General features: G+C 37.2%; 1 protein-coding gene across 3 annotated transcripts in view; it reads right to left on the bottom strand.

The window, feature by feature from the left end:
• Window positions 1–20056, bottom strand: part of GPD2 (glycerol-3-phosphate dehydrogenase 2) — a 138807-nt gene that overhangs the window by 25475 nt on the left and 93276 nt on the right. For all 3 annotated transcript variants that reach the window (XM_058549003.1, XM_058549002.1, XM_058549004.1), the window contains exons 7-9: window positions 11871–12035; window positions 10887–11031; window positions 3855–4048 (exon numbers count right to left, since the gene is read on the bottom strand). In XM_058549003.1, coding sequence (XP_058404986.1) covers window positions 3855–4048; window positions 10887–11031; window positions 11871–12035 — 504 coding nt within the window. The remainder of the gene's footprint in view (window positions 1–3854; window positions 4049–10886; window positions 11032–11870; window positions 12036–20056) is intronic.

Genomic DNA, 20056 nt, shown 5'->3' with positions numbered 1-20056 from the left:
AAGGTCACTATCATTTTGAAGGTGTCTAGCAGTGTCCATGAAATGAATTGAGAGACTTAATCCTCTCCCTAGTGGATACATATAATATCACATCATGAAACCCAGAACTACCAGAGTACTGTGCAGTACTGTGAAGCACAAGTATTGGAGCCAGACTGACGTGTACTCACATAATGGCTCCAACACAGAAGAGCTATGGGCAAGAAACTTAAAGCTGCTGGGACTCAATTTCTTCATCTGTAAAGTGGGAATTACAAAATATATCTCATAAGGTTGTTATGAGGAATCAAAGAGATAATATGGGCAATATGCTTAGCAGAGTGTCTAGCATAAAAAGCGCTCAATAGCGGTAGAGTGTTTAAAAATAAATCATGTATTTACCCACTACAGACAAATGGAAATATTAAAATATGTATAGCAACACCTTGTAGTCAAATAACTGAATGGTGCCTGAAGCTGAGTTTCTCTCTCACATTTCATCAATATAGAAAAGAATACTCAGGGACAGCCCCAGTTGCCTAGTGGTTAAGTTCAGCGTGCTTCGTTTCGGCGGCCTGGGTTTGGTTCCAGGGCACGGACCTACATGTCTCTGTTAGCAGCAATGCTGTGCTGGCGTCTCACGTACTAAAAAACAGAGGAAGACTGGCACGGATATTAGCTCAGGGTGAATCTTCCCCCCAAAAAAGAAAAGAATATTGGATTTCACCAAAATTCCTTGGAAAAAATACAAATTTGAATGTCTTCACTTTAAGATATAGACACACTTCAGCTGACACTCTACCAAGACTAAGGGTAACTCCTCAAATATGAGGCCTTCAGTCAATTAGAAATAAGAATGAAAAGAAACTATAAAGAATCAACTTAATAAAGAATTAATTGTTTAAAAGGATAACTTTTTAAGTAGAAAAGATGTGATAGATGGCATGCACAGAGAAAGGAATGAAGTATATGAAAGAGCTGTCACCTCTGCTTTTACCCTGGATATTTGCTACCTGGAGAACTCTTAATCTCAAGAGTCCCTAGACCACCAAGAGAAAGGCCTAATTTACAGAATTTAGATATTAACTTCAACCAATTTTACCAAAAATCGGAATTGACAAAAATTCTTTGTTAGTTTCACCAATCCCCTGAGTACCAAAAGGTATTTTAACTGAAATGATGTTTATGGACCAATCAGGTCTCACCAGGTATTGCAAGTCTTCCATCTATTTATAGGAGAATACAAGTGAGGAGTATCCAGTCTCTGTTACAAACCAAAGCGCATTTCACTGGTAGAAATCCCCACCTCTATGGGCATGGTGGCCTTTTGGAGCCTACATCTGTTTCCCGCACATCCAGCCTCTCAGCACATATAAGTAGTTAGATTTCTCATCATTACTGCATTTGAACTTTAAGAATTTGGAAACTTCAACACAGAGCTCTCTGCTCTTGAATTAATTTTATTTCTTGCTCTAACAATCTAAATTTCCTACTCGTAGGGCCCAGATATAAACCCACTTTTAACAAATATTATACCCAGATAAATGTGAAATGAAGCAGAATTCATTAACAATAATCAATATATTAAAATACAATCATACCCAAATGAAGCCCCTCCTAGACGCAAAAATAAAAAAAAATATGGCAAGCTAAAGTTGCAATGCACTTTGAGTATTTAAATATGGATATTAAACAAGGCATGACTATTCCCCAAATCATGGTGTGTGTGTGTGCATGTGTGAGAGTATAAATATTAGCCACATAAATTTCAATTACATGTATTTAATATATTTAAACTATTATTGTAGATGTCCAAAGAGACTTTATTCAAAATGAAATTATGCCTATTACATTAAATTAGAAGAAACTAAAACTATACAATATGGATCAATCAATTAAACTAGGGGAGTTACCTAACCCATTTTTTAAGCAGTTTGTTTATTTTGTTTGTTTGTACATATGTGATCACACAATGGAAAAGAATCCTTCAGGGAAAAAGGATTCACAGATGCTAGTAAGTTGCATCAAGACGAAAATAGTGTCTCTGCACGTCCCCCACTGAAGCCAACATTATAGAAGATTTCTGATTAAATAGATGAAGACTATTTTTCAAAAATCTTAAACTTTCTACTTCAATATAGGAAGATTTTCAAATTGCTGCCAGCATCAAAATCCCTGAAGGCTCCTACAACTAATTCATTTTAATTCAAAACAATCATGAATGGCATGAGGGACGGATAACAAGCTTTGTAGCTGAATAAAGGACCCTTACCCTCAAGGAGCTCCAAGTGAGAATATATCTTAGACTATTACTTATAATATAATGTTGCAATATAATGGACCAACATTCTATGGGAGTACAAAGGATAAGTGGCTTCTGAAGTATAAATATATTTTGCCAAGATGAGAAGTTGGAGGAAGGGCATCCCAGAGCAAGGCTTCAACCTACACAAGGCATGAAGGTTAAAAAGTGCATGACCTGATTTGGAAATGATAAGTAATACAATGTGATTAGGCTACAGAAATGCATAGAGGTAGAGTAGTGGAATATAAACCTGCAAAGACAACTTGTAAAAAGCCTTATATTCCATGTGAGATTGTTTAGAATTTTACCTAAAGTCAATGAGGAGACATCCAAGGGATATCTTTGTGCAGGGAAGTGATGATCAGAATTGTGTTTTAGAAAGAGAGTTCCGACGGAAGGATCAGACTGGGTGGGGACAGAGACTTGACATATGGAAGCCAGTTAGGGGGCCAATGCAGCTGTTTCAGGGAGAAATGACACAGGTGTGAACCTTGGCAATAAAGTGGAAAGGGATTTATATGATACTTCAGAGTGAGCATAGACAGGAATTGGACTGGATATGGAAGGAGAAGAATCACAAAGATAAGCTTGCCATTTCTAGCTTAGATGACTAGATGGATGGAGAGGCTATTAACTGAAATAGGAAATACAGAAGGATAATGTCGGAAAATTTCTGAAATTAGCCTGGATAAAAATATTCACTTATATGTTCATTGGAGAAAATGCTATGATATCCAAGTTAAAAGAAAGTATGCCAGGGGCCGGCTCGGTGGCGCAAGTGGTTAAGTGCACACGCTCCGCTGCAGTGGCTCCGGGGTATGCCAGTTCGGATCCCGGGCGCGCACCGACGCACCACTTGGCAAGCCATGCTGTTGGCGGCCTTCCATGTAAAGTGGAGGAAGACGGACACGGATGTTAGCCCAGGGCCAGTCTTCCTCAGCAAAAAAAGAGGAGGATTGGCAGATGTTGGGCACAGGGCTGATCTTCCTCACAAAAAAAAAAAAAAAGAAAGAAAGTATGCCAAGGTAAGCACAGGAAAGAAGTAAACTTTGGCTTTTTCAACTAAAGCAAGCATACTTATCCTTCTTAGCTAAAGCCACTGTCATCACTCTACTTTCCACACAGTACTAGCTCACTAAGCTTCTTAGAATATATACCTCTATCCTCTCACTTCCTCTGCTTACTTATTTCCTAGGGATATCCTGCATCTGTAAATCAGATCTTCCCAAGCTCTAGAAATTAAATAACAATGCAAACAATTCACACTCTCCCCAAAGAGCGTAAGTGTTTAGAATTCACGTGTGGCACTCTAACCTTGCAATTAGAAATTATCAGAAAAGGACTGCATGAGTTTCCTGCAGATGTAGAAAGTAGAAAAAAGGTAACTTCTTCTCATTGTGTAATAATTTGGTCCTCATAAATCTAGAAGAAATGGTCAGCACATAAGGGTTAGAGCAGGCCAGGTGTGAAGATGAGTCAGATTGGAGACATGACAGTTACTCAGTGAGAGCTGGAATGGTTTGGGAGATATGAAAAAGGGAAGGCAAACTTAAAAGAATGCATACACTACCTTCAACATCACAACTCAGGTAGTTGCGCACTTCATTCAAAATGAAGTTGATGTCTTCTTCCGAAGGAATAGGATGGGGTGTAACATCAGTTGGAGTGTCAGTAGTGCCAGCTATAGTCATCTTTTGCCAGGGTAAGAAGAAAATAACTCGCCCATCACTGGTTGCTGGGTCAAGAAGTCCCATGCTCTCTGGGCTGAAGCAAAAACAAAGGCTATATATTTCTGAAATTAGCAGAAATTTAATCTTAATCTGCATTCTGAAAACTATTTTATTCACCAGTTCTCACATAAACAAACAGGAAAAACATGAGCTATTACTTTTACTGCCACTACCCTAATCTAGAAATTCCTGAAAGAAAAGAAATAATTTTGGTAACAAAAACTAATGGAGCAAGTGTGATAATAACAATATTCCACAGCAGAACGAGCCCTCCCTATCTCAACAATGCCAGGTTAATTAAGAAAGTAGACTTCAACTTCCAGTTGTTTGGGGTTTTATATTCCTTGGACCATTCATATCAGATAATATCAGTGGGCTAAACGTCTACAATTTCTTTTATGATGGTCAATTAAGAATAGCTCTTCAATCTTTTTTCAGGTCTACGAAAAAAGCATTTTCCTGGGACATTTGACATTTGATACATCTTTCAGTAGAAGATCTCAGAAGTACATGAGAAAAGTGAAGGGTCTAACTTTCTAGACACTAAAATGTAATCAAAAAGTTCTTCACTCTTTTGTGCCTAGATGAACTTGTATCATTTCACCAAATATGAGATTTCTTACTTTATTTCAATTTTACAGAAATCTCAAGAAGTGAATCCATGAGAAAAGGGCTCATTTTTCTACCAGTACCTAAACAACAATGTACTAGGATAAGGTCAAAAAGGAGAGGAACATCTTAGCAATGAAAATCTTTAAATAGACGGAAGATGCTAGTGTATTATGCTGCTAAATCAAGGTTCAAGGATGCCGCTTCTGACAGATTATATAAAATTTTCCAAAATACTAATTGATAATTTTCGCTAACACATACTTAATATTCTAAAACCAAATTATAAAATACACTTGAAAGTAGAGGCAACTGTAAATAAATATTAATAAAAGCTGCCCAATTTTGTTGTTAAAGCACGAGAAACCGTTGTTTTAATGTATTCATCAACCATTCAAAGAAATTGGGAGAAGTTGGAAGGAGTGGGAGGAATCTGAAAGTGTCATATTCAAATAGAACACTACAAATCTTCAGAGAGCTGTTTCATTTTGACCAATTCTCACAGCAAGCCAATGTTAAAAGTATTTTCTGTGAATATATTTGCAGCTTCTATTAATGAAATTTCTTAAATAGAAAACACAATTCTGTTTGGTTTAAATACATTTCAAGAAATCCCTCTTGTACCCACAAATTTTAAAGGGCATACAGTCAACTTTTTATGTTTATCATTCCCTTCAAATTTTTTTTTGAAAAACTCAGATTGATTCAAATGTGTAAGGATGAGATACTAACAACTATTTAAAAGCAAACCAAAAATAATTTTTTTATGAAAAAGAAATCTACAGTCAGCTTAGATAACGCATCTTCTTTATTTAAACCACAAGGAGTACTAGTCTTTCTCTACAAAGACCCATCAGCCCCATGAAATGCCTGCCATGTCTACATAGCCTTTGTAGAAAGAAATCACTGTCTACAGCCTACTTGCGAGACACAAGAGAGAGTGGGCCACAGTTCCTTTACTTAGCACATGCAAAAAGCACCACAGAAGTATGTCAACCATTTAAACCTTCACCTAAGATGTGATCTTCACTCAGGGTAACTTAGAGGAAATAATTTTACTTTCATTTTCATATATTGAAAATTGTAAATATTGAGTATTTTCATCTCTGTATGATTATACTTTTTTTCTTTGTATTTGTCATAAGACTCCAAAAATCTTAAAAGAAAGTAGTTAATTATGTGTTTTGTAAGCACCTAACTTGATCCTGGGTTAATATGCCCTTAGATGAGATCACTCACTTTGGAATTAGAAATTAATTCATTCAGAGTTCAAGATTTCAATTTGATAGATAGTACTATATTGAAACAAAAGGACAAATTCCATATTCTAACATTTAAGGAATATATTATATCTTGGTTTTATATATGACCATTTTATGGACCAGATATTATATGATGTGCCTAAATAACTCAATAAACCTGATAAACTTTAGCATAAAACTATAATATTCAGCAACCTACACATGAAATGCTGTTAGAAAAGCACAACTACTGAATGCTTTAAAACCTTTCAATGCAATAAAAGCAGTTTAAAGGGTGAAGGTGATGGTTACCAACACACACATAACTGGAACCTGTAGAGAATCAACTGCTTAAGTGAAGACATATGTGTCAAACATAAAATTAACAAGCACACAGGGAAGACAAAGCTATTAATGAATGGTATAAAAATTTAAGAATCCACTTGGAAATACCATTCATCAGTTCTAAATTACCTAATTCCTACTCTACCTTAGGGAAAAGTTTGTTTTCTTATGAAGGATTAATTCTGCAAGGTCACACAAAAGTTTGAAAATGGATATCAACTATAGTGATGGTATACACAATACAGTGAGGCATGTCTTTTTTCAATATGTATGATTCACTGGATCAGGAGGAAAAGCTTGCTGCTAATTTACGTGAGTGTCTAGGATTAGAGGTAATGAATGTTTTTCTCAGGCAGACCATTGCCTTCCTGAAGCACCCTTATTTAAACTGAAATCAATTTATTGTTAACTACTTAGCAATCAGTGTTAGAGCTAACTACGTACAAACATTATAGGAAAAAAATTGACCTCCTGTCAGTAGTGAAAAGCATCTAGGCTAGAAGGAGGAGATGATTATTTTCATGTATTTCAGCCATTTGGTGTATTGTTGCTGCTTTTCTAAGAGCATCTGGCCACAACTCTGATGAAAATTCCATATTTGTTCTTGATGTAAACTATAGTGTCTTTAAAAATAAATAATTTCTGTGTGTTAGTTTTCTGAAATAGAAACGATCTAAAAAAAGAAATAAAGGAAGCTGCTACCATGGCACAAGATAATTCCACATGTGAAAGGTTAGTTAGGGTCATAACAAGCTTAATAAATGCCATAAAGATACTCTGAAAATGGCCCAACAAAGTACACTGCACACATGGTTCTCGCTCTCCATTTAGCAGCCTACACTCAATAAATCAGTGGTTACTGAACTCACCACATTTCCAAACTGATCAGGTTCTAACTGAAATGTTAGGTCTTAAGTTATCATCAGCCAGTTTGTGGGGCAGCCCCAGAAATTCTGACTCATCCTCAAAGACCTAGTCGAACCCTTGAGTTATAATTGCCGAGTGTGACTGACTGATGTACCCAGAGAGCCTTTTCAGTCTGAGATCTCCTGACCCCACCCAAGAGAATTACTCAATATGGAGAGCAATACGATCCCTCGGGGATGCCAGAGCTATAGCTGCCTCAAGGCCAGTGCTAAAAGAGGGAATAAACCCTTAATCCAGGCGGCAATCCTCAAGCAAGAGGCTCAACGCAGCAGAGCATGAAGAGCAACGGGGCTGCAGACCCCTCCTTTAAGGTTTCTGACAGGATGTATGGTGGGTGTAGTTCAAGGTGCTAAAAATGGGGATATTAATTTCTCCCAAAGTAGAATGAGATCACTTAATGCATCTTAAACTGAGACAGACCCAGCTGTGACTAACACTTTCATGATTTATGGGCAGGGGATCCGAAGCTAATGCTGAATTTTTAGGATTAAGAAAGGCATTCTGTTTTGAAAATATTACATCCAGGTGACGTATATTTATATTCCTTAAAAAACACCTATCTACTCTCTTATTAGCATATTATAAAGCATAGCACAGAACAATACCTATAGCATGACCTCCTTCAGGTAAGATTTTTTAAAGGATTTGTGCAAATATACATTTGTGCAAATATAAACATAAAATTTTATGGAAGGAATCAGAAAGAAGTGTTATCGATTACCAGAGAAGAACTAAAGTGGGGGGGCATAAGGAAGAAGAGGAAGGCTTTCACTTTTCATTGTGTATCTTTCTATTTTTCTATAGTGCTTACTTTTATTTATTTGTTTTTGTCTACAGGGGTTATCTGGGCAGTAAAATAAAGAAGCCTATTTCATTTTCGTATTTTAACTTCTCTATATTTAAAAACTCCCTTATAGGGGTTATATTAAAATTTTAATTTTAAAAAAAGCAACAATCTCAAAAAAAGTTAGGAGGAGTCATACAAAAAGTATTTACTGGTCACTGTTATGTGCCAGACACTGTACTAGGAGCTGGAGATATAGCAGTCAACAAAATAGATAAAAGGTAATCAAAGAATCATTGTCAAAATGTACACAAATTAGGTACTATCATGAGATAAGGAACCAGAAGCCGAAAGAAGTAGCTTGCCAAGGTCACGGTTAGCAAGAGGTAAAGTGATGAACAAACCCAGGAAGTATACAAGGTATCATCTTAACTTATTCTCCATACTGTCTCCTTATCTATGCACCTGAAACAGGAGAATGTCTTGCCATTTTAATGATGGGCAAACTAAGGTTGACAGAATAAAATGGCTTGTCCCAATGATGTCATTATTAAGTGGCATTATAAGGAATAATAAGTGTCCTCTGACATCATGGGACAATAGTGAAGAAAATATGAAATAATACGCAAGAGAATATGTTGAATCTCGTAAGACCTAAAAAATATAAGGATTATGAGGATATATGTGTCTATAGTCTAGGTATTACATCTGTACTCTAAAAGATGTTAAAACACAAACCCCTCCAAAAAACTTACACACTAGCTGGCTTTGCATATTTTTAATCCTAAGCAAACTAAATGTAAACAATTTTGTTTGAAACTATTGTTGAAAACTTCTCTATATATACAAGAAACATTTGCAACATTTACATATATTTACTTCTTTCCTTTTCATTTGAACTAAACTTCTGGTTAGCAGTTTTTAAACCTCTATTAAGTACCACTGCATAAATTTTTATTATTATGACTGGAAGTGTCACCTCAAGAAACTCAAAAGTGGGTTTGAAAGCAATTAATTGTTTTTCCAAGTTGTTTCTTTTCCTTTTGTATGTTAAGGAGATGTAACCACCAGCCATCCTGAAACTGACCAAGCCTCACCACAAGAGCTGGGCCCATGACCTTTGCCTTATTTTTAAGGCATAGTTCTCTCCAGGAGGAGATTAGGCCTCATTATATGGAAGCATGTTCTCCAAGTGAGCCTGTGCAAGAGAATACCCACCTCTCCCTTTTGAATATTCATTCCTCAACCGAAATAAAAGATCCTGTTTTCCTTTGTTCAGTGATGCCATGACTTTGGAAATGATTCCTCATGGCTTCCTATTTGCTGCAAATAACTTTACTTTGTGAGACAACTTCCACTGGTGTAGTCTTATTTAACTCACCAGGAGCCGAGCCCACGTGGTTCCATAACAGAAGCAGCTTGGTTCCTCCAGCTCTAAGTAAAAATACTAATGACTGTCTATCAATTAAATGTAGACGTTTAGAAAATGAGAAAGAAACCTTGCAAGTTGGTGGATATCAAATTCTCTTTAATATTTTTCCTGGTAGAGGTGCAATATTTTTCTCAATAGAAGTGTATTTAGTACAAATTAGGTGTATCTTGGACTTTCTTCAGGAAGATTTTGTTACTGGAAAACTGATAATAAGGCAGCATCATCTACTACTAACAAGATAGCAATTCTAGGGGAACGTAGATATTAAACAAAATATCAGATTCCATATACCTATTTTTATCAAATATTAAAAGATTTATATGACCTTCATAAATTATTAAAATATGGAAGAGAACATTCTCATCCTCACTACATCACCTAGATATTATCACCTTTAACCCATAATCACATTACCTAGAAATAATCGCCATTAGTGTTTAACACGTTTCCTTTTAGTCTTTTTTCTATATACTTACATAATGGTTAGCTCATATTGCAGATATAATCTTGTGTCCTCCATTCTAAACTAACATTGTGGACATTAAAGTTATTTATAATTATAATTTTTAATGACTATATAATATTTCCTCATGCAGATATACCATAACTGACCTATCTATTCTCCTAAGATTAGTAACTGAAATGGTTTCTAATATTTCTCAACTACGAATAACGTCATAATGAAAACCTTGAGCATAAATCATTATTTCATACAGAATTACTAGTTTACCTACTATATTTACCACATATGAAATATAAATGGTGCATATGTTCCATAGTCTTAGCCTGGTCACATGAATTTTTCCACAGATGTCTTGAAATGTACATTAGGGGTAATCATTATTAATTTCTTAGCTAGAAATATATAAATGTTTCTTTTTTAATTTATTAAAAATGTCAAACAGATACAAAAATAGAATAGGTTAATGCATCCGTCATTCAACTTAAACGATTTTCAATAAATAGCAATTCTTATTCATCTCTATCCCTACCCATTTTTCTACTCCTGATTATCTTTGTTAATATGATAGATTAGAAATTATATCTTAATTTTCACTTGCTATAATAATTTTCAAAGCATATTTCCAAAATTATAAACATAAGAATACCTGAGTGGTCCTCATTTTCAGATTCTTCATAAGCAAATTTGAGTATTTTATAAAATTAATTTTTTAAGGTTTTAATTAAAATATCCTTTATGGAACTTTTGGCAAAACTAATTTTTAATTTTTTAATGAAAATTAAAATTCAAAATACTAAGGTTTAGTCTCTGAAGGTGAGCACACTGAAGAAAGTACAAAAATAGATCCCAAATCATTAACTCCAAGAAAGGAATGTTGCTGTAAAAGCTAAGAAATTTCCAAATCTGGTTTGTATTTTGTGTTTTGGGAGAGTTCCTTTGTTTATTTCTCCCCATTTTGATCAGCAAGCTAGACCATCTCTTATTAAGAAAGGTGCGCTAAAAGAATAAATATAGACCATTTCTTGCGGCCCTCTTTCTCTGGCGAGGATCACCGAGTTGGAATACAGTTACCTGTAATAACCCGGCATCACAATGTGGACACCAGCGCTCGGCTGGCAGATAGCTGCTGCGTTCTTATCATCCATTTTGCGCACAGTGTCTGTGAAAGGTCCCGTGGCATTGATAACACATTTGGCTCTCACATCAAATTCCTGCCCTGTGAAAGAAAGCGGCATCAATCACACACCCCATTTGTTTCTCTGCACACTGGTGCTTCAGATTACTAATTCATCTATTAACTTAACCCATGGCGAAGTATATTGTATACCACACTAAGTGATGTGAGCAGCCAGAGTTATTGAAAAGCCACACAAAAGGCCCGCATCTAAGTAAATTTACCAAAAACAAGTCCAAATTGAAGAAAGAAAAGCATGCCACTTTTTCATTTCAGCTCTCAGTCTATTTTGCAAAGTGCCCAGCATCAAAGTGCCAAACATGAAGAAAGTGGGATTAGTAAATAAGCCGCTTTCTCCTTTAAAACGCAAACGTGTAAACAGCGTTGCTGTGTGACAATACATTTCACGATGCTGGTTTTGTTCAAGGAAATGATGTCATTTTGAAACTCTGCCTGCACCGCCATGGAACCAGGACAAGAACAAAAATCCAACCAAACTTAACAGCGATTGACTTGAATGACACGTAAATGCACCGCCTATGTCACCCACATGACACTTTGAAACTTAGCACATTTATTTAACTTTATTAATAACATGTTTTTGTAAAGAAAACGGAATGCATTCATAGCTGTGGGAATTCTGTGGGCATTTATTATTATCATTATCAGTATTATTATTTAACACAAAGGGGAAAAATTGCCAAATCCCGCAAGGGAAAATTTTCATGTTAAACCAGTCATCATTGACAATAAGGAATATAATTAATATGACTCTGAAGTCTGGCTTAAATAAAAGAGAAGTGACAGAAAAATTATAATTCAGTCATTATAAAGGCAAGGCAAGATGCTAAGAAATACCGCCCTGCAGAGGCTTGGCATACCTGTGAGTACATCCTTGCACCGTGCGCCGCTCACACGCTCTTTGCCCGTTTGGGGGTCTGTCTTCTTGAGCAAGCTCACGACCTCCATGTAATTGGCCGTGGCAGCCCCATACCTGGCAGCAGTAAGAGCAATGGCAAGGTTCATCCGTGCGTCGTTGTGTTGTCCTGCAGCAGGGAAAAGCATCAGAGGAGGGACAGGAGTCACCTCGAGCCACAGACTGGTGGTAGAGAAGTGTGTCACAACAGATATGTCACATCTGTCCCTGTCACCCAGAATATACATGATGGCTGGTCAGCTCTATTGGGCATGATTTAAAAATACATGGTCATTCTCAGTCAGGCATTTACCTGCCACTTCAGCAAGTTCACTTTGTGTACTGCAAAAAAGAGCGAAAAATATCCCTTTCCTACAGACCTCACATCAATTATTTGAAAGTTAAGAAATCATTATTCTCTCAGTTTGGGAACATATGTATATGTCAGACTTTCCTAATACAGACAACCCGTATGTATGAAGGCGAAGCAATTCAAAACTTCAGAATATTTGACACCCCAACTGGTGTTGATTAACAATTTTTACAAGTATGTGCTCTATCTAATATTCAAATTCAAGAGCTCAATCTTCCATAGAGAATCTCTCCGTATTCTATAAAAGGATTTTTCTTGGTTTTAATCTTGATCAGAGCTCCTTAAAGTGTAACATTTTTCTTAATCGCACATAAAATGTAAGAAATTAAGCAGGGCAAAATTTAATTACAGAATAATTCCTACCTGTATTGTTAAAGATTTATTGCTGAAAAATCCTAGTTAAAGAAAACTAAGGGGGAGGAGTAGGGGGGAGAGATGATTAATCACTTTAAAATACTGGCATCACTAGAGACTTTTTCTATTTATTATTGCCAGTGGAGTTAACGCTGACCAGGAAGAATTACTCTACATTGCCGGGGCCAGGTTCTCTGTGCCCTGAATAATTAATTACCCACAGGCAGATGTATTGAAGCAGGGTTCAAATTCCCACACATTGGGATCAGTTCTATCAATATAATACTGATAAAGGGATGAATTTGTAATGGATATTGTTGTTGATTTATGTTGCCAGCATACCAAACACTTAGTATAAATGGTTTATGTAAAGTTTCTTCCTTGTGATTCAGTCTGTGCAGCGCCAGAAGCTCCACACAGGTAATCTGTTCCAGCTAAAAGGGCAAAGTTATAAAGAGAGAATCAATGATGGAGATTCTGCCACCCCTCCCCACAAACATCTTATTCTAAAACTGCTGAACTAATACAATCAGTCAAGAACATTTCCCTCCAAATTAAATCCTCTATCAGTGGAGAACATACAATAAACCTCAACATGCAGAATAAGGGGTTATTTTATGCAAAAAAGAATAGAATGAAAGAAGGAGAAGAAAAAAACAACAGCAGCAGCAGCAACTGAACTATAAGTGGGACATAAGAAGGATAGCATTTCTATCAATTTCAACTTGGCGTGACCCTAAAGTTGCTATTAAAATAGTCAGTAGGTATACTTAAAGCTAGGTTTAGGAAACCAACTTGTATTATTAATGTAGGGCTCATTTAAAATGGGAATATGCTCCACAAAGTTAAATGCATGCAAACAGTCCAAAGAAACTAAATAAGAATTCCATTATAGATCTTCTCTTTAAACTGAAGAGATTACACATCTTAACCAAAGAGAGTACCCATCCCACCCAATCTTTCTAGTAGATTTATGTACATAACAATGAAACCCCCTATGGGTAGTACAAGAAATCCAAGTAATGTTATTTGGTGGGGAAACTCATCAGGTGTGCCTTGATTTACACACAGGACACATCTCCAGAAAGCCATGTGTAAATCAACTATTTTAAATCTTATGTGAAGTCACTGTTCAAAGGAATCAGGCAGAAATCCCATTTATTAAATGACAGATTCCTTTGTAAAGTGGTACCTACTATACAATCATCTGGTAATAAAACTCTAAGCCTTCAAAATACAAAATCTTTCTTTTAATAACGTTTTAAACTATAAAATCTCATTGGAGCAGTATTGGTGTAGCTCATCAATCTCTGTTGCTTCTATACTAAGAAATCCCTCCCTAATTAGCTTCCAAACCCCAACATTTTTGAAGGTAAACAAGATCAACTTCAGTTAAAAGTGTGAGGTGGAAACAAGTTCCTTTGTTCCAGGCCCACCCTGACACCCAGCAGCACCTGCCTCAAGTCGAGTCAGGTATGTCACTTATTTATGGAGGCCCTTCATGGTATGATCGTTATCTGTGACAATTCTACTCCCATTATTCTTGCTATCTAGGATTGTCAAATTATTTGCAACTCCCTGAACATCCGTGTCATTTTACACCTTCTTGCCTTTGCTGACACTAATTCTTCTGGCTGGAGTACCATTCTGGAAGCTCTGGACAACACCTATTAGTTTCTTATGATCTGGTTCAAATATCTCCCCATGAAGTCTCCCCTTATCTGCATCCTTCCAAGGCAAATTTGTTCATTCCTTCTTCTAAACCAACGTTATATCTTGTATATACCTTTTTTACACAGTCTTTATGATACCATATTCATCCATGTACACATCGACTTAAAAAAATAATAAGGCTTGGTTATGAGTCAGGCACTGTGACATGTGCAGGGAATAAAATGGTGAGAAAGATATAGTGCTATCTCTGTTCTCAGGGAACTTATGTCCCATTGTAATTACTGTATTATTTCCTAGGTCTCCTCATCCCAGTCATGGGAAGGCAGGAAGACTTACTTCTTCACCACTTTTTTTCCTCATTGGTACCAAGCAAAGTACAGGTATCCAGTAAGTGTTAAGTTCAATGTGTTAAATAAACAGGTTTATTTATAGTCTTATAGATTTATATAAATTCTATATAAACTTCATAAAATTTTATAGTCTTACCTCTAACTATGGAATAGAATGCTTTGTCTCGTGCTAAAGAAATTTCAGACATCAATAAGTTGGTGGCAAGAAATTTGAGGGAAGCAAGGAAACCCCAGAAATGTGTAAAATCTGAGCTTAAACACAGGCTAGCCCTTATATTTAAGTTGAATAAGTGGAATGGAAGGAGAAATGGTTATGAACCATTCCCTCAAGACTTAACCCACAAATTACTCCTTGCTCTGCAGGGCAATGCAAACATAGTTATGATAAGCTCCTAAAAATTGAGGAGTAAGTAATTTGACTTTCCTCTAGGCCAAGAGTTCACATCTCCACCCAGAAGTCCCCTTCTTTGCAGACATTCAGCTTAATTCATTTACCTCCTTGCATCCATGGTAGACCTCCTCCCCTACCTACATTAAATTCACGCTTTACCCTGAGATACCCAGATGCTCGCAGGGTATGCTTCCTGGGATAAGTGATATATTTTCACTATTCTTAACTAAATTTCCCCCTACCCTATTTCCTGACATTTTGAAAGGTATCTATATGCCTCCTGTAATTTTATTTCTGGAGAAAAAAAGTTTTTGACAACACTGCATGTCATTGGAATGCGATACAATAATCTCGGCTCCCCCACCCAACTGATCTGCTTATTAAGCTTGGATTTTCAAATCCATTTCCTCAGAGCCAAGCAACATGATACTGTTCACTGATCAATGAGTAGCTTTACATTGGCACTTACACAAGGACCCAGACGGAGACTGTGAAAATCTGTTTCCTACTCTGTTCTCCTTTTGCACTTGAAATCTTACATATGTGCACATACTGAACTTACAACTCGTATGAGAGGAAGCACATAAGAGGTGGAACTATAACTGTTTTCCCTTGTTTAAAACAACAAAATAGAAAATCTACCCACCAAAAAGAACGAAGGTCAGTGGTGGTAGAGAAGGATATTGCCTTAATCCTCAATGGCCTTGCACACAGGATAGTGAGATATATTTTGTGAAAAATATTTTAGGATTCAGTCATCTAATAGATAGGCCTCATATATAAATATTTTGGAGACACAGCAATATTGCTCTCCTCAGAGGGTTTCAAAGTTTGGCACCTAACTAAACATGCAAAATAGCTGAAAAAAGAGAAATAATCATTGGATGTGTACACGGTGTGAAGAATGAATAAATATGAAACAACTGTAGGTAACAAATTACCTGGCATTTTCCTGGTCCTTGAGATCTAATTCTTTGATGCTCCAATTCTACATACAGTCTTCTTTTAATACAGCATACATTTACCATGGCCATTTACAGTGCACAGACCTATCTATGGACCCAGGAATCTGTATAGAAAGTCTAACTGTCAGAAAAAAATAGTTCTTAGTTAAAATAACACCTGTCCATAACTTCAGCATCAATAAAAATTGCCACTGTTGAAATGTTGAGAGTATTTCCTTCTATCTCCCTGTGCCCTGATGTGGATCTTGTGCAACAACATGACCACTTCTAGCAGGGGGAAAAAGGATGCTTGAAAGAAAGAATACCTCCCTAAAGCTTTAGTCCCATTTCTAACAAATCCACAGGGTATGCTTCCTTATTTCCGACTGACAGTGTCATAGTGACCTCTCAGGCAGCTCCTCTTTAGCAGTCTGGCAAAGATCACTCAAACGCTAACCTACCAAACTCAAGCTGACTTAATATAATCATTATATTTAAAATTTCTCTTTCTGATGGAAAGAGTGCAGGTAGAAGCAGAGTAGAAAATGTATGTGTGTGTACAAGGGGATTACTCAATTCTGGTTTAAGTACATATGACGAATAATCTTATAAAGGAAAACTCAAAATGAGGACATACTTTTCATGGTAAATTGTGACAACAATGCAACTTCCAAAAGTAAATTATTTATAAAAGTGATTATTTGTGTGGGGAGTGGCGGGAATCGTGGAGACAGATGAAGCAGTTTAGGGAGAACGCACTTTACAAGATACAGTAGAGAATGGCTCTGGGCTTAGAATGATTGAGTCACGAGTTTTGGGTACTGCTCTGGGCTTCAGTGTCCAAAAAGGAGAGGAGCTGGGTGGCAACTCTGAAATTATACAATGCAGGTAACGGCTAATCTTCAATTGTTACCTATCCCTCTCAAGATTTCACTTCCCTTTCCCTCATTTCTGGTTTCTCTGACTTTGGCCTACCATGTCTAAAGAGAATGGGCATTAATAAAGACCAAAGGACAGGTGTTTTACAAAGTAAATCAAAAAAAAGTAAAAACAGAAGTCATATTCTTCCATTAGATCTAAAATTAGAATGAAATCTTGATTTGATTAGCTTTTACAGGCTATGAAGTACACTGTAAAAATTGTCCTAATTCTTCACCCCTTCCTGTAGCCATGCCCTTTGCCATAAGTCTTCCCAGTGTCCTCTCCCACTCTGACTCTGGACTCAGCCACATGAAACTGTTTTGGTCAATGGAAGGTTAGTAAACGTGATCAAAGAAAGGAGGCTCTGCCAACGCCATGAAAAGGACACACCCAGGCTAGTCTGCTGGTACCAGGAGGAAGATGACAGGCACGTGGCAAGTTGCCCCCATGATCCCAGCCAAAGCCATCTTACAACAGCAGATAGTCAACACCTCCAAACATGAGCGCAAGCTCAGCAGAGACCAGAAGAATCCTTGAGCCAACCCCAGACAAGATAAGAAGAACTACCTAGATGATCACTCCAATGCATGGGCAATAAATCGCAACTGTTTTTATGCTACTGAGGTTTTATGGTGGTTGTTATGAGGAAGTGTGGCAATGGATAACTTACACAGACAATATAGCCTATTTTCTAATAAAGTTAGTCCCAACTTAAAAACAGGTTCTATCTTCAAAACTGCATCCTAAGGGCCGGCCCCGTGGCTTGGTGGTTGGGTGCGGGCGCTCCGCTGGTGGCGGCATGGGTTAGGATCCCGGGCGCGCACCGACGCACTGCTTCTCCGGCCATGCTGAGGCCACGACCCACATGCAGTGGCTGGAAGGATGTGCAGCTATGACACGCAGCTGCCTGCGGGGGCTTTGGGGGAAAAATAAATAAATAAATAAAATTATTAAAAAAAAAACTGCATCCTAAGATGGCTATTTAGAAGACAATTCATTTTCCTACAGAAATGCTAGACATAAATGGTGGTAAGGTAATTAGTTTGTGCCACAGGAGCGATTTAGTGCATAGGGTACCTGAATAAGGGAATTAATAATGATTCCAATAGCCTCAATGCCCACCACTCCCTCACACTGACTCTAAATCTCTAGGCTGACCCCAGTGCCATCCTCAAATAAAACTCTGCTCTTTCACACCTCTGACTTTTTGCTCATGTCGTCCCTATTCCATGGAACATCTTACCCTACCTGATAAACTATTTAACTTTCCATTTTTCCTTCATGAAACCTTCCCTGACTCCTCTCAGCCTTCTCGCCTCTATGCTTCCATGGCACTTTGTAAGTACAGTTACTATAGCATAAACTATTTTCTAAATATTTGCATTCAACACTCACTCATTTATTGAGCAAATATGTACTAAATGCTTTTCATGTGCCACAGATTGTGCTAGGAAGTGAGTTTACGACGGATACCCAAACAGACATAGTTCCAGGCTAGGGAACCATGATTCTAATAACATTTTCCTAAAAGAACAGAGTGCATCTTATTCAATTTTACTTTCTCAGTACCTACCATAGCATTTGCTACCTAGTAGATATACTAAATATTTGTTGAATGAATGAATGAGTGAATGTACGTGATTGAAGAACATAATCACAGGTCAGAGATTGCTGAAATAAGGGAAATGTGCTCAAGGCTTAGAGATTCTAGGAACAGTCCTCAACTCCTCAACCCTACCGCCACTATAGCTGTGGTCTCCACCAAACCAAGGGATAATTGTGTCTCTACCCAGCTATCCAGCAAACAATGGAAACAGGATGTCTTCCATCACAAAATCTTTGATGAAAACACAAGCAAAAGGAGCAGGCCAGTGAAAAGTTAAAGCAAGCAAGGGTTTGATGTATGATTAGGACAGCAACTGCAGATCCCTTTAACAAATATTAAGTCAGTACATATTCTGAGCCAGGCATGATGCTAGGCACTAGCCATCCACTGAGTAGGGAGAATAAGACTACTCTGGTCTCTGCTCTATGGAACCACATTCCAATGAGGAAGACAGATAAAGTCAACTAAAATAAATTAATGAGACAATTACAAATTGCAATAACAGCAATAGAGGGAAAAATAGGGGGCAGGGAGAACAACTCCCTGGGGCAGGGGCTATACTATATTTCAGACAGGATAGTTAGGGGAAGTGGTCAAGATTAGCAAGAAGTAGAGAAAATGCAGAGAAGGCAATTAAGTCCTAACAGCAAGGCCTATAAACTTTAATCACTGCTAATCTGCAATTATATCCAAAGCTTATATGAAGCATAAACTATCAGAAATATGACTATTGTATTAGCACAACTCCATTTAATTAAATAATGCCTGCAAAGTGATTTTTTTTCATTCACACTTTAAAGTATTCACCTATATTTTATATATCCTTATCAGGAATTAAACTTAAAAATCTCCCTGGGTTGGGCCGGCCCCGTGGCGTAGCGGTTAAGTACACACGATCTGCTGCTGGTGGCCCAGATTCGGATCCCAGGTGCACACTGATGCACCGCTTGTCAGGCCATGCTGTGGCGGCGTCCCATATAAAGTGGAGGAAGAAGGGCACAGATGTTAGCCCAGGGCCAGTCTTCCTCAGCAAAAAGAGGAGGATTGGCAGATGTTAGCTCAGGACTGATCCTCCTCACAGAAAAAAAAAAAATCTTCCTGGGTTGATATAGATTTTTGGAGGAAACGTCTTTTAATATAGACTGGTGAAATTCAAAACAAAAGTACAACATTCAAAGTTTATGAATTGGAGTAATTTGCTGTCACTTATCCATACTACAGTTCTCAGCAAGGGATACCTGTTGGCACTGAGCATGTAATCATTTTTATTATTAAATACAAAGGTACAATTAAATACAGGCACAGGATGTGACCTGCATCATAATTCTGCCCAGCCTTTCTCTTCACAATATCCTTTTCATTATCGTGGGCCTTTTGTTCCTTCATGTTTCTTTTGTCTTGCTCTAAGTTCTCGAATAAGCTATTTACAATCTGAATAATTAGCAATCAGCATGGATCTGTGGTCTTTGGCCCCACGTAAACGAAACATTGTGAAATGCCTTAATATGACATATTTAAGTACTTAAAGTTTCTATACC

The sequence above is a fragment of the Diceros bicornis genome, chromosome 10, assembly GCF_020826845.1.
Source record: "Diceros bicornis minor isolate mBicDic1 chromosome 10, mDicBic1.mat.cur, whole genome shotgun sequence".
Classification (NCBI taxonomy): Eukaryota; Metazoa; Chordata; class Mammalia; order Perissodactyla; family Rhinocerotidae; genus Diceros; species Diceros bicornis.
This window is presented reverse-complemented; position numbering and strand designations above follow the sequence as displayed.